The sequence below is a fragment of the Camelus dromedarius genome, chromosome 4, assembly GCF_036321535.1.
Source record: "Camelus dromedarius isolate mCamDro1 chromosome 4, mCamDro1.pat, whole genome shotgun sequence".
Lineage (NCBI taxonomy): Eukaryota > Metazoa > Chordata > Mammalia > Artiodactyla > Camelidae > Camelus > Camelus dromedarius.
The window spans coordinates 44,033,066-44,048,233 of NC_087439.1; the positions used below are offsets into that span (position 1 = coordinate 44,033,066).

The window sequence follows — 15,168 nt, forward strand, 5'->3', positions numbered from 1 at the left end:
TTCTTGCATAGTCTTTCTCTCTTTACCTGTCAAAATGTTTTTTATTTGCTATTTAAAGTCATGTTCCCTCAGGCATGAGGGCACACATGAGGCGAGCACACACCCTCACAGGTACCTGGGGATCCTACGCTGTGGTTTAGTGCACACACAGCCCACTAGCTGCTGGGTTCTGTTTCTTGCCAATTATAGGGCTAATGTGCCTGCCCTTCTCTGGCTGGGGGAGAAGTTGAGACAGGCCTCTCCCTTCTCCCCATGGACCCACTGTCCCAACCCATGGTGGACAGGTGACCTCCTAGTGCATTGCAATCTCTTCCCAGAACATACTAGGTACCTAGATTGGGGTTAGCAAGAGGCTAGTCCCCACTGAGTCACCCACCAAATGCAGTGGGATGCTGCCAGTCCAGGGTGCAGATGGCCGTCCACATACCCCTGACCCTGAGATGCCATGGGATGTGCATACCTAGTCCCTTTCACGTTTGCACCCAGGGCTGCAATAGTCACTGGGCAGGAGTGGGAAGGGGAAGGCTGGGAGGCCTAGGGAGCCAGGGGATGGGGAAGTAAGTTACCCAGACTCCTCTGGGGGAAGTGCCAAGACTGTGTGTGAGCCGGGACTCCAGACCCCTGACACATGCTGCTCTGTCCCAGTGAACTTCATGTACAGAACACCATTCCCATAACAGAATTCTTAAGAATTCCAAGATGGCAACCATAGAACTTCAAACCCCAAGTCTGAGCCCTTCTCAGTCTCGATCCCTGTGTGAGTACATTGGTCACATGCCCTGACTGAGCAGTTCTCATTTGAAATTAGCTGATAAATTTGAACTCCTTTGTATTCTTCAGCAGTGTTTCCTTTTGAGGTAACATCTGTTTGTCTCTCTCACTCTTTTTGTTTCCTCTGTAAATCTGAAGTTTTATAAACCTTTCAGAGAACGTACCTCTTGCAAAATATTCAGAAGCATTGGTTTTGAGTCTGTGTATTGGAACATTGTCTCTGCTGCTTCCTAGCATTGTGGCCTTGGGCTGTAAGTCAGTTAGTAAATGAGGGGGCATTTATTTGAGCCAGGGGCTCCCACTGTTCAGTTTAAGAACTGTTAAGAACACCTGAGGAGTTCGTTGTAGATTGCTGCATCCTGTTTCCAGAGATTCTGATTCAGTAGACTTGTGATCTGGCCCAAGAACCAGTGATTATGAGTTGTCAGACTCTTTCAAATGAACGGAATTCTTATTTTTCTTCAGAGAATATTTTTGAGTTCATGTTTTTTAACTGGCTGTATCCAGATTTATCTGAATGAGATAGATATAAATAAATCAGTCAGTCAATCAGTTTATCTATTTATGTATCTGTATGTATCTTTGGGGGATTTTCTTGCCATATAACTGGCACATATGTATAGTTCCCATGGTCTCATTTTCTAATCAAATCCATTCTTGAGCCATTGAGGGAAGGTTATATGTCAGCTATGAAACCAGGTTTTATGATCCAGGGAAATCATGTCATAATCTGCTTTTGGTATATTACACTATATTTAAAAAATTACAGCCTGATTTCCTGTAATTTGTTCTTCCGTATTTTCCTCTTATGTCTGTTTCTTTCCTTTTATTTTTCTTTTCTATCTTCATATGGGTTATGTTTATTAAAATTAACCTAAGTATTTGTAGTATAAAATTGTCTGTGTAAGTCAGAATTATTAATTTCTTTCCTTGGAAATCTTAAAAAAGGAAAAACTATACGGAACAATTTAAAAACACAATAATAAAAATACCCCCCCCACACACACATACAAAAGAAGGAAATTCTCACAAACTTTATTTTTGGCAAAATGAGAGATATGTATCTCTAGACTTCAACATATACATAAAGCATAACTGAAAACAGTTGGGATTGGGCAGAAGCCAAGTGGGAGGAAGTGAAAAGCATGAAGTGTGGATGGAGGACCCAGTGAGGGTAGATTTCAGGAAAGCCAGCAAAAATGGCAGCTCCTAAAGGTGAGATAAAAGCTCTCTCCACTATTTGCAACACTTGGTATAGGAACTGGTGAGCGAGGCTGGCAGATGCCCTCCTGGTAGATACATCTAGCAGCTATGTAATTGGAATCCCTTAAGGAAAAGCAAAGTAGAATAAATATTGAGAGATATAAATCAAGAAAATTTTCCTGAAATAAGTGGAGGTTTATTTTAATATGTTAATGAAAATGTATTAAAAATTTGACCCAAGAAGGTTTATACCAAGACTTACGTAATTAAAATTATTAGACTTGAAATACAAAAGAAATAATTCTTTGAGCAGCCAAGCAAAAAATAAATCACTTATTTAGGGAAAAATATGAACATGACTTTAGTATTCCCTATAGCAATATTCAACAGGACAGCATTTCCAGTATTTTCAAGGAAAATGTGAACTAAGAATTTCATTTTAGGCAAATTGTTTTTATAGGGTAAAGGCTAAAGACAAACAGATTTGAATTTAAAAAATTTGGAGAAATTGTTCCCATGAGTCCATTTTGAAGAAGCTATTACAATCATTAATTTCAGCTGACCAAGAGATTACTGGGAATGTTGGTGAGTTTTGAATACATGTAAACTGTAGAGCTGAGACAGAAAGAAATGTGAGGGTAAGAATGACAGAACAGAATGTAAACATTATATACTTCCAGAATGTAGAAAAGATACAGCTAACTAACTGAGAGGGAAACGAGAAAGAAGGTGGGAGGTAGAATAAATTTACTAATTGCATAAGCTTTAGCAGTGTAGAGTCAAAGCTTACCAGTTTAAGCAGCAAAACTGAGTAACAGGTATAAGCATATTTAATAGTATAAGAGCAAACTCTAAGAAAGATAAAATTATTGACTAGCATTAGGTGGGGAAGGATGAGGAAATATGCTAGTTTTAAATACTGCTTTTTTGGAATTTTATTGACTGAAAACAAATAGAAGGAGAGTATTATGATTTTATGGAGAACCACTAGATTAAAAATTACCCACAAAAAGAAAGGAAAACTATATTTGGTTTGTTAAAATTAAAAATTTTTAAGTTATCAAAACAGAAAACAATGTGAGGTAACTATAAAAAAAAGTATAAATTTTATCAACATATGTAAATGTGTTTAACTCATCTAATAAAAAATCATTCAGATTTGGGTCACATAGCTTATGAGATACCTTCAGATAAAGTAGTTACAAATATTGAAAGCAAGAGTATGAGTAAAGGTATTTGGGCAGATGCAAATGTAAAGAAAGTAAGGTTTCTATTTTTATATAAAAATGGAATTCAGACCCAAAAAGATTAAATGAAATGAAGAATTGGCTTTTTATTGCCAGTCTACAATTCACAAAAAGATAAAATATTTGTGAATACACATGCATTGAATATCAGTGTATCCATATACTTATAAAAAAGAGTGAAAGAAGAAGTAACCTTAACGTAAGAAATTTTAATTTACCTCTGGGTCAGGACAGATCAAATGAACAAAATACAAAACAAAATTCTAAGAAGCATAATGAGGAAGTCCTAAGGAGTGCATTTAGAACCCTATATTCTGAATATAGAGTGTACTTTCTTTTCAAGTGCCTGTTAAATATTTTTTTAAATTGACCTTTTATTATGAACAAAACTGTAGTAAATTTAAATAGGCATAATTTAATAATAAGAGAAATCAGAAAATGGACTCTTGCTTTCTTAATCAACTTTTGTGTAAAAGTAGAATTTCAGACCATTTGGAAAACAGTGCTGAACGCACTCCTTATGTACTATGCCAGAGCAGTACTCACCGGAAAACTCGCACATATTTAACGCTTACTTAAACGTTACATAAAGAGCAACAAAATAAACGAAGGCAGACAGAAGGAAGAAATTAATAAAGATAAACAGAAATTGAGTTAACAAAACTATAGTATTGAAAATTAATCCAAAAGTACCTATCTGTTTAATTTTTTAAATAAGATTAAGAAAACCATACAGATTGTCTTTTTATGTGGCAATAAAACAGTATCAAAATCTGATAAATATCTCACTAAAAAATAAGACTAGAGACCAATTATACTTACTAATGTTGATGAAAATCTCCAGTAAAAATTTTGCAAACCAGACCTACCAGCACTTTAAAAGAATTATTCATCATCACCATCATCAAATAGGGTTTATTCTAGGGATGCAAGGCCTCCCTTGTATTCAGTATTTAAAAATCTATTTATGTAATTCATCACATTAATTGATATAAGGAGAAAAAGCAGATGATCATCTCCATGGCTGCTGAAATCTAACATCATTTTGATAATCTAACTAGGGATAGATGGTTTCCTTTACGTGATAAATATACTTGTCTGTCAGCCCCAAATCTGGCCTCTTAATGAGAAACATAAGGATATTCCCACTAAAGCCTGGAACAGATAGGGATGCTTATAAACACTGATACATTGTGCCAGGTTTTACATTGAATTAGCAAATAGATAAAAGAAAGAAAATAAAGGCATAAAAATTAGAAAGGAGGAGGAAAAGCTATTGCTATGTGACAATTTTATTCGTGTATTCAAGAGATATTTATTAAGTTCTGACTATATACTAGGTACTGATGAAAAAAGATAGTAAAAATCCTTTGTTTCTCTATAAAGCTTACATTCCAGTAATGTGCCATTATATGACTGTATACCTGGAATATTAAGGGAATCAAGTGAAAGGCTGCCACAGGCAGTGTGAGATGTTAGCACAAACTTAGCACACATGCACAATGAGCAGTTAGAAGATATAAGAAAGTTTCTTATAATGGAAACCGTAAGAGATGATATCCCTTGGAATAAAAGTGACAAGGATGTGTGAGGTATTTCAAACATTATGAAGGACACAAAAGACAAATTGCGTTAAAGACGTCAATTCACCCTACGCTAATATAAGAACTTAGTGTAATCTCATTATTAAATACCAACAGATTTTTTTGCCTTACCATTTATTTTGAAACTAGACAAGCTAATTCTTAAGTTCATATAGAAAAATAGAGATTTCTGAGTGATCTAACCGTACGTACTGGCACATGAGTGATAGAATAATGGAAGAACAGACTTGATTTCTCCTGGAGAAAACATGGATGATGGTATTGGGCTATTTGGGCAGCCGTTTGGAAGGAATTAAAGTTAGATACCTCCCACTATATATCAGGATGTATTCCAGCTGCACTAAAGAATGAATATAAAAATTAAAACTATAAATGTATTAGAATCAAAACTGTAAGTGGAGGAGAATTTCTTGAACATTTGGAGTAGGGAGGCCTTTTCTAATTATGACCTGAAATTCAGAAGCTATAGCAGAAAAAACTGATAAATTCAAGCATGATTTAAAATTTTTCTGCAAGTAAAAAACACAAGTAAAAACCACCATAAGCTAATTCTAAAACACCAATGACACATGAGTACATACCGTGCAACCTATGGTACAGACACAGGTTAAATCATCCTAACAAATGAAGAAATTTTACAAATCAATAAAGAAAGTACCTGCAAATCCATGAAAACATGCACAGTAGATTTGAGAAGACTATTCTAAGAAGGAAATAAATGGTTTTTAAAACACATGAAAATATCCTTCTCTCATTAAAAAGAGAAATCAAATAAAAAATATACTGAGATATACTACTTTTTTTATATATCAAACTGGAAAAAGAATCAAAAAATCCTTAACATACTCTGCTGCTGAGGCTTTAAGAGAGGGACTCTCTTGCTTGTGAAAGTATAAATTGATAAAAGTCATTAGTGACAGCAATTTTTTAGTATCTAAAAATGTGGAAATGTATGGACTCTTTTGTCTCCAGTATTCACTTACAGGAATTTATGTGTGTGTAAAATGACCCATGACAATGTTATTTATTGCACCATTGTTTATAGTAGTGGAAGTTTGGAAGCTGCCGAAGTGCCCATTAATAGTGGAGTGAATAAATAAATTACGGCATGTCCTTATAGTTCTACAAAAGAGAGGGGCGTTGCCTATACTTTGATATAGAAATATTCCAAGATACATTGTAAAGTGAAAAACTGAAAGTCCAGAATAATACAGCCATTTTTATGACAGGGGTGAGGGGGTTTATATGGATGCATACTCAAATTTGCTTATATTTGCATAAAATAACTCTGGAAGGAAACTGATTGAGTAACCCATTACCTTATAGGGAGGGGAGAGTAGGAACTGAGAGGAGGAACAAAATGGGAAGGTGAGATTTTGGATAATTTTTATTTTGTGAACCATGTGAATGTCTTACCTATTCAGTAGACTTAGAAAATAAATGAAAATTAAAAATGAATTCCTCTAAGAAAATGGGATAGCCAAGGTGTATGCAGTGCATTTTCTCTCCCCCATATTTTTATTTGAGAGACAGGGAAGGAGAATGTAGATGGCGTCCTGACTACTAAGAAAAACACCTCAAAGTACATGCCTCGCTGAAAGTTAGCAAATAACTTTTACAGACACAAGCTCAGCAGATTTTATAACCTTAGTCATAACACGAAGGCCATTTGCTGTGTTTCTTGTGTGTCTGACACCTTGAATTCCTTGAGAAGCTTTAAAAAGGTGTCATATGTACATTCTACTCCTATAACTTGAAAGCTGGCCAGCCTGCCTTCCCTTCTTCCCCATTTTTGGTTATGTCCTCTGATGATTAACATCTCCTTAATCTTAAAGCAAAGGTAGAGTAAATAAAGAAATAGAACTAACTCAGTTTAGTTTTGTCATGGCAGGTCACCCTCATGTAATTGTTGGCAGGATGCTCTCTAAGACACTGAAGAGAGGGGAGGGGCAGGAAAGGGGAGAACTAACGTTTACTGAGTTCTGCATACTTTTTTTTTTAAATTTGGTCCTCACCATAATCCCACTTAGGTGTGTAAATAACCTTCTTTTGAACAGGTAAGGAAACTGAGGCTTAGAATTCACAGGAACAAGGAATTGAACCTGTATCTGTCATCTCCTAATGTTAGAGAAATGAGAGACAGAGTCACATCTTCATATGGCAAGCGTAAATAGGGTCTCCATCCACCTCACTGAGTTTGCATCTTTAAGTAATGCATAGTCATTGTTAACGGTTTGATGGGGATCTGGTCAAAAGGATGACCAAGGAAGATATGGAAGAGGAATGTGTGAAGAACAGAGGAGAGGGTAGGTTGAAGAGGAAGAAAGAGAAAATGTGTTTTGTAAGTAGAATTGGTACCTTAGGCTAAAGTGAAGTATTTTGGGATTATTCTGTCCTACATTATCCTGATAATGTGATAATTGTGTATAGCCTTTTTTCCTGAGAAAGTGAAATATCTGAAAGATTTGTCTCTTTGCAAATTCACCTTCACCAGCTCCTCTCCTCGAAGGCTGCTGGAGCTAATTCAGTCGGTCGGCCACTCCATTGAATCTTTGTGCTGATAAGAAGCACAAGCATTAGATTGAGATTCATATTTTTCAATGTTGTTTCATAATGAATAACTTTTCTTGTTCTGGTGGTTATCTGTGTCCATGCTGCTATTGAAAGGCCTCGGTCCTCAGTGGTGAATACAGACATCTCAGTAGCAGATAGAAAATACAGAAAAAACAAATATCTCAAATATAGCAAAGGGCAGATCTGTTTACGGTGAAGATGAAACTGATTTTCCTGGTACCTTGTTTCGTAGCATCCTGATGAAAAGAGATTGGAGGGCCTCTCCAAGCAGCTGGACTGGGATGTTCGCAGCATTCAACGCTGGTTCCGACAGAGACGCAACCAGGAGAAGCCAAGCACGCTGAAGAGGTTCTGCGAGAGCATGTGAGTTGCTATTTCTCTTTTTGAAAGAAAAACCTGCCCAAGCACTCATACCATCCTGGAGGTGAATAGTAACTGCTCCGGGCAGGCTCCAGCAACCCACCGAAAGCGTGCTGTCTAGTGGGAAAATGTAGCCATGAAAAACTGAGGGAATAGTAGTTTGTCAGAGTTTGTGATTGCCACTTTGGGTGCAGTAATGACGTTTGCTTCCTAATGGACATCCAGCACAGCAGGCAGATTACAAGGGCCTACAGTGGTATTTTCAGTCAGCCAGCTTTGAAATATGGCATGAGAAGCCATTACTTTTATAGTTTGCGTTTTAATAGAAGGGACTTTGTCAAGATGTTATTTCCACTGATAAAAGCTGAGATACTAGGATGTATTATTGGAGGGTCATGACGATGTCCTGTCTTCCTGGAGTTTTAAGAAATGGCTATAATATATTCCTAGGTGAGTTTAATGAAGCATTGCTTAAAGTAGAGGATGGAATAAAAGTCTCTTCCATTTTTGAAATGCGAACTTTATGGTGTGTAAATTATATGTCAATAAAGCTGTTAAAAATAATAAAAGACCCCCAGAGAACTCTTTAGCACAGTGATATTTTGGAGTAGTGATACTCAATACACTTATCTGTGGGAAGGTTGAAGAAAGAAATATTGAAGCATTGAGCACATCCCCAGCAAAGGGAAGATTCTACCTCGAGACTGGTTGCTCTCCCTCGTCTTCATCCTTTGAGATATGACTGTGCCTTTGTCTAACAGTTCTTTCCTTTGGGATCTTTTCTCTGACACTGGTCACTTAAGCAATAATGCTGTCAGTGTAGCTCTTTCCATTTGGGGTTAAAGTTGCATTTTCAGGCTTAGCTTTCAGTTCTGCTGGAAAAGTATTTTAGCCATTGCAATCTAAAACTTAGAGGGAAACCTCATTTTCTAGGAGAAATGAATGTGAGGTGGAATACTATCATAAATCCTAGGGCTGGATGAATATGGGGAGCATACACAGAGTCTTCAGGAGGTCAGAATATTTATAAAACCTGGAAAAACATCCTAGCAGATAGAATCTGCAAAAGCCCTTCCTATAATTGAACTTAGTGGCAGTTTATGGAAGAAGAATTTATGCATCTGGGCTCCTGATCAAAAGCCAGAATTGCTTTCTGGCCTGGCCATGCCACGTATGCAAAATGCCTGGAGCTCCACCGCTGAGCTGCAGGTCTGAGCAGGGCTGATGTTGGGTCTAGGCACGTGCCCACGTGCTGAAACTCACATGGCTGTCTTCCCCTCCTCCAGTTAATTTCTTTCGTAACTCAGTGCTATTCCTTTCTATACTATACGAGTCCACACCAGTTTCTTTACTGGTATGCATAGAAATCAGTTACCTGGACTTTGTTAAAATGCAGATTCTGGTGCATTCAGTCTGGATAGCAGCCGAAATTGCATTTTTAACAAGATCGCAGGTGATGCCACTGGTCCATTGACCACACTTTGAACAATAAGGCTCAACACTCTACCAGTGTTTGTGTCTTCTCCCTGAACTCAACTGGTCTTTCTCTGCATGCCACAATCACCAGGATGGTCATAGTTACAATGATCGCTAGAGGCATGGTGATGTGAAGGACAGTGTGATGTGGGGATTGCCTCGAGTATCCATTGTGGTCTCTTCCCACAGGAAGTTCAGTAGGATAGCGTCAAGGGGATTGCACATAATATCTGAATATGTGTGGGTCAGTGATAGATACTAAAAAATAAAGCATATATGGGTGCTACATGATTGGTATGGACAGTCAATAAAGATTAACAGAGAAGGATCAGGTTATGTGGGTTAGTGCACGTAGCACACAAGGTGCTGCTGGGACTAGAACCAAGGCCATACCGGTGGCCTTGACCTCTCTGTGTCAGAAGACTGTGTTGATGCACTTTGTTTTGAAACTCTCTTCTTCCTTGGCTTCTGAATTGCCCCCAGCTTTTACTCCTGCCTTTCTGAGAGCCTGTGTTTGCATCATTTACTCTGCATTTTCCCTGGGTTGTCAAGTGGGCTACTTCTCCAGCTTCAGTCTTCAACCTTTATTTTCCTCAGTCTGCCTTCCACCCTCCGTGTAGAAGTTCCGTCCTCTCACCAACTCCTTCCAAAGCCATGTGTCCAGTGCAGAGGTCTCTTCTGAGGCGTTGTTCTCTTGTCTCCAACTGGCAACTCTGATTTGCTTCCACTCTGGACTCCCTCTTTTCTCCTACTGTTTGTCTTCTTCTGTTAAGTCTGGAAACTCATCCCAATCAGCCACTGACTTCCATTAGTTCTTTGTAAAGTCAACTGCTACGGCCCTAGTCCTAATTGCTGTCGTAGGTCTTCTGTTTATCTCATTCTCATAGATTTTTTTTTGTTTGCTACAAAAGAATACGTTTTCCTGAAATACTACTGTCTCCCTAATCTGTTGTTTTAAAACTGAATGATTTTTCTACAACCGTAAGATAAATATTAGACTCCTTAGCCTGAAAGCTGGAGTCTGGCTTTCATCTGTTGGTGTCAGTTACCCAAATGACCCTCTTCCTCCCAGAGGGCTGTCTTTTCACTGTATGTACCTTGTTCACTTCTGCCTTGGTTGGTGGCTGTGTTCCCGGTGTGGAACACCTGTATTCCTCTGCCCTCTCTGTTTTATCTCCTACCCATTTTTCAAACCACAGCCCCTCAGAAATGTGTCATGATGGTTGGGTCTGGAGTGAGCTTGTTTCTCTGAATTCTGTTTTTATTGTAAGTATTGATCATTTAATACAGAATCGACATGATTTCTTATGTGGTTATTTAACTTTTCTTAGCTTGTCTAAGTATTTTCGTCCTAATTGTATCACACGTGCTCCTTGAGGGCACAAGAATCCATCTTGTTTTTCTTACAGTCTTCTCAGCCTTTATCATAGCACAGAGACTCTGCTGAGTAAGTATTTGTTAAATGACTGTGTGTTAAGATGGCATTGTTTTGGAAGGATCTGCTGCTCTAGGTTGGCATCCTGCCCCCCTCAAATGAAGAGTGCCTAATAGATACACTGTTTGGCCTAAAATCTGTCTGGGAAAATTACCGAACTATGGGACAATTTCAAAGATGAGGAATTCAGAGGAAAGAATGGGATGGCGAGGAGAACATTTAGATAACACCAGGAGGAGTAAAGCAGAATTATATTGATCTATGTGTGCACATGTGTATGTCTTGGTTATTTGCTGGTCAATATAAAAAGTGATCTGGAAAAGTTGTTCTTAACTAGGGATGCACGTCACAATCACCTGGTGTGCTTTTTTAAAAAATTGCATTGTGGTTGACTTACAATGTTGTATTAGTGATTCAGCTATACATATATACATTCTTTTTCATTATAAGTTGTTACAACTTATTGAATATAGTTCCCTGTGCTATATATAGGACCTTGTTGTTATCTACTTTGTATATAGTATTTGTATCTGCTAATCCCAAACACCCAATTTAGCCACCCCACCTCTTTCCCGTTTGGTAACCATAAGTTTGTTTTCTGTGTCTGTGAGTCTGTTTCTGTTTTGTAAGTAAGTTCATTTGTGTCGCTTTTTTAGATTCCACATATAAGTGATATTATATGATATTTGTCTTTCTCTGTCTGACTGACTTCACGTAGCATGATGATCTCTAGGTCCATCCATGTTGCTGCAGATGGCATTATTTCATTTTTGTACCTGCTTAGGCCCTACCCCCAGTATGTGTGATTCAGTGTGGTGACCCAAGTGGGTTCTGGACTTGTATGTCTTGGAAGAAATACCTGAGTACTTATGACATGCATCCCTGGTTAAGAAGCATTAATCTCTGAGAGGAGATGACAGCTGTTTAAAAAATACTAAAAATCAAATTAAAAAGCAAGACAGTGTAATTTGGGGCTTATAGATCTAGGGCCCAAATGTAAAGGCTCTATAGTTTTCCTGTTATATAAGTTATTATTTTAGAAGATATAGAATCCCTTCAGGGAAATTGTATTTTGTCTTTCAGCAGTGTGGAACAGCACCAATGTGCATGCCAAACAGTGCAGTTAACCATCTGCGGGCATGTCCAATTTTTGGCACACCCATTTAATACAGATGGACCGAGTGGAAGTTGTTCAGCAAGTAATGTGTTGAAACATTGATGTGATTTTTTTTCTTCATGCTTGATGTCAGTCATCAGTAGCTGTGTCAGTTTTAACAAATATTTCTTCCAGAAGCACTTAAATCCTTATTGGCAACTGAAATAGAGGTTTTCAAGAGGGAGTGGAGGATTTAGAAAAATGAGATTATCATGTGAGACATTTAAGGAGAAACTGGTTCTAAGTGGGAGCCATTCAGCTGGGGGATCATAGTTTGAGGTTACTGAAGTTTTGCCTTCCTCCTCTGACAGCTGTATCAAGATAATATAAAAATAAATAATATTTTTAATAATATCTGTAGAATGAAATAGGAAGGGGCAGAGATAAGTTTTCAGAATAAACGGCTTCTCTCTCATTGTGAGGACCTGTGCTCCTCAGTTTTGAATACTGTGCAGTATGTTTAATAGCACACACCTGGGAGTACATATTATATATGACTAGTTTAATTGGTCTCCAGATGACTGGGCACATAAATCTCCCGTATGACAACCTGAAAATATAGGCAAGGAATGTTTATACTTCACAGATTGGTCTTACAGCTGACCCTTGCACAGGGCAGGGGTGAGGGTTGCTGACCCTCTGAGCAGTCGGAAATCCTCGTGTAATTTTCCACTTGGCCCTTTGTGTCTGGTTCTTCTGCATCCATGGTTCCGAATTCGCAGATTCAACCAACCTCGGATTGTGTGATATTTAGTATTTGCTGTTGAAAAACTCTGCATATAAGTGGACCCACGCAGTTCAAACCTGTGTTGTTTATGGGTCAACTGTAATTTGCTTGGATTGCAGTTTGCTCCATATGGAGTCTTGTAAGATGAGGGCCCAAGATTGTTTTTCTTTAGGAATTCCATTTTAGAGTTGATGTTGATTAAAACTACCCCCAAATGCTGCCATATTTGGATGCTTCTGTTCAGTGGCAGCAGATTGACCCAACTCTGGGAATCTTTTGAAACTGTGACTTTATTTCTGCAAAGTAGTCCTGCCGTGATATTCTTAATTTGTGATTCCACTGAAGTAATGATAACTCAGCAATGAAGAATGAGCGGCTTAACCAGCTGCCTGACTGCCATCACTTGGTCACTATTTTTATTTGGTAGCTGTTTTACTTGGACAAGTCAGCAATACTGTCTTGTGACCTCAGTAAGAAAGTGGAGCCTAATAATTGATGGGAGGTGGAGGGAACAGGAAACTTTCTGTACAGGAAACAACAAGTTGAGTCTTATATCCCTTTATTTCAGATCACTCTTTGATCTGAGGAAACTGTGTGGTGAATATATTCAACAAGTTTTCATACCCCTGCCACCTGTTTGCAAAAAAAAAAAGCCAACTGAATTATCGTAAATTGTTAGAATCGTCCATGTATTCTACTCTGCTGATGGACAAAATTTTCCCAAAGAGAAAATTCAGCTTTGATTATTTTTTCCAATAGATCATGACATGAGCATCATTTATAGATTTTATACTACCAAAGTTTCTCTGAAGATCAATGTAGTGTTTGAAGGGAATAAGAAAGAGAATAAGAAAGTATTATCTTCTAGAGAAATGGAGTCTTCATTTTTTTAGTACTGTGATACTTGATTGACAATGTGTTGATGCTGATCATGAATCTGGAAGAAACTTAATCATAAAATTGAAGGACAACCGCTTAGAGCTTGAAAGGTACAAGGCTGAGTCGTTTTGTTACTGTTGTGATGGTGGTTATTTCCCTTCAGTACACGACAGTCCTTGGACTGATGAACAACTTTTAAAGTACGTACTTAAACACGTCTAGTTATTGTTCAGATTTAGTTGAGACGTGAATGCCTTGGTGTTCAAGACTATTCTTGACTATTTTAAATGGTTTTAAATCCATGGCTTGTCAGCTTTAATTTTGGAGCAGGGGGCAGTCAAACTTTGCCTATAAATGACTAGAAAGTGAATATTTTCAATCATGTGAATCTTGTCACAGTTTTACAACTCAGCTGTTGTCTCACAAAAACAGCCAGAAACAAAGCAAATATGCATGGTTGGGTTCCAATAAAACCTTATTTATGGGTACTGAAATTTGAATTTATCATTTTCATGTGTCATGAGGCATTATTCTTAAAGAATTTTTTTCAATCATTTAAAACTGTAAAAATTGTTCTTTAAAATTTTTTTCTTTTTAAAAATATTTATTTTTATTGAATTATAGTCAGTTTACAGTGTGTCAGTTTCTAGTGTACAGCATAATGTTTCAGTCATACATGTATATACATATATTCGTTTTCATATTCTTTTTCATTATGGGTTACTGAAAGATATTGAATATAATTCCCTGGGCTATACAGTAGAAACTTTTTTATCTATTATATATATAGTAGTTAGTATCTGCAAATCTTGAGCTCTCAATTTATCCCTTCCCACTACCATTCCCTGCTGGTAACCATAGGTTTTTTTTTAATGTCTGTGAGTCTGTTTCTGTCTTGTAAATAAGTTGTTCTTTTTTTTTTTAAGATTCCACATGTAAGTGATATCATATGCTATTTTTCTTTCTTTTTCTGGCTTACTTCATTTAGAATGACTGTCTCCAGGTCCATCCATGTTGCAGCGAATGGCATTATTTCATTCTTTTTTTATGGCCGAGTAGTATTTCATTATATAAATATACCACAGCTTCTTTATCCAGTCATCTGTTGGTGGACATTTAGGTTGTTTCCATGTCCTGGCTATTGTAAATAATGCTGCTGTGAACATGAGGTGCATGTATCTTTTTGAATCAGAGTTCCCTCCAGGTATATGCCCAGGAGTGGGATTACTGGATCATATGGGAAGTCTATTTTTAGTTTTTTGAGGAATTTCCATACTGTTTTCCATAATGGCTGCAACAAACTACATTCCCACCAACAGTGTAGGAGGGTTCCTTTTTCTCCAAACCCTCTCCAGTATTTATTGTTTGTGGACTTTTGAATGATGGCCATTCTGAGTAGTGTGAGGTGATACCTCATTGTAGTTTTGATTTGCATTTCTCTGATAATAAGTGATATTGAGCATTTTTTTCATGTGCATATTGACCGTTTGTATGTCTTCATTGGAGAATTACTAGTTTAGGTCTTCTGCCCAGTTTTGGATTGGGTTGTTTGATTTTTTTGTTGTTGTTACTAAGTTGTATGAGCTGTTTGTATATCTAGGAGATTAAGCCATTGTCAGTTGCATCATTTGCAAATATTTTTTCCCACTCTGTAGGATGTCTTTTTGTTTTGTTTATAGTTTCCTTTGCTGTGCAAAACCTTGTAAGTTTAATTAGGTCCCATTTGTTTATTTTTG

The 15,168-nt window shown here is 37.4% G+C and overlaps 1 protein-coding gene across 3 annotated transcripts in view; it reads left to right on the forward strand.

Moving 5' to 3' along the window:
- The window catches only part of CERS6 (ceramide synthase 6), a 278,288-nt gene that overhangs the window by 77,844 nt on the left and 185,276 nt on the right, over nucleotides 1-15,168 (forward strand). For all 3 annotated transcript variants that reach the window (XM_010982470.3, XM_031451592.2, XM_064484885.1), the window contains exon 3: nucleotides 7,632-7,762. In XM_010982470.3, the coding sequence (XP_010980772.1) occupies nucleotides 7,632-7,762 (131 nt within the window). The remainder of the gene's footprint in view (nucleotides 1-7,631; nucleotides 7,763-15,168) is intronic.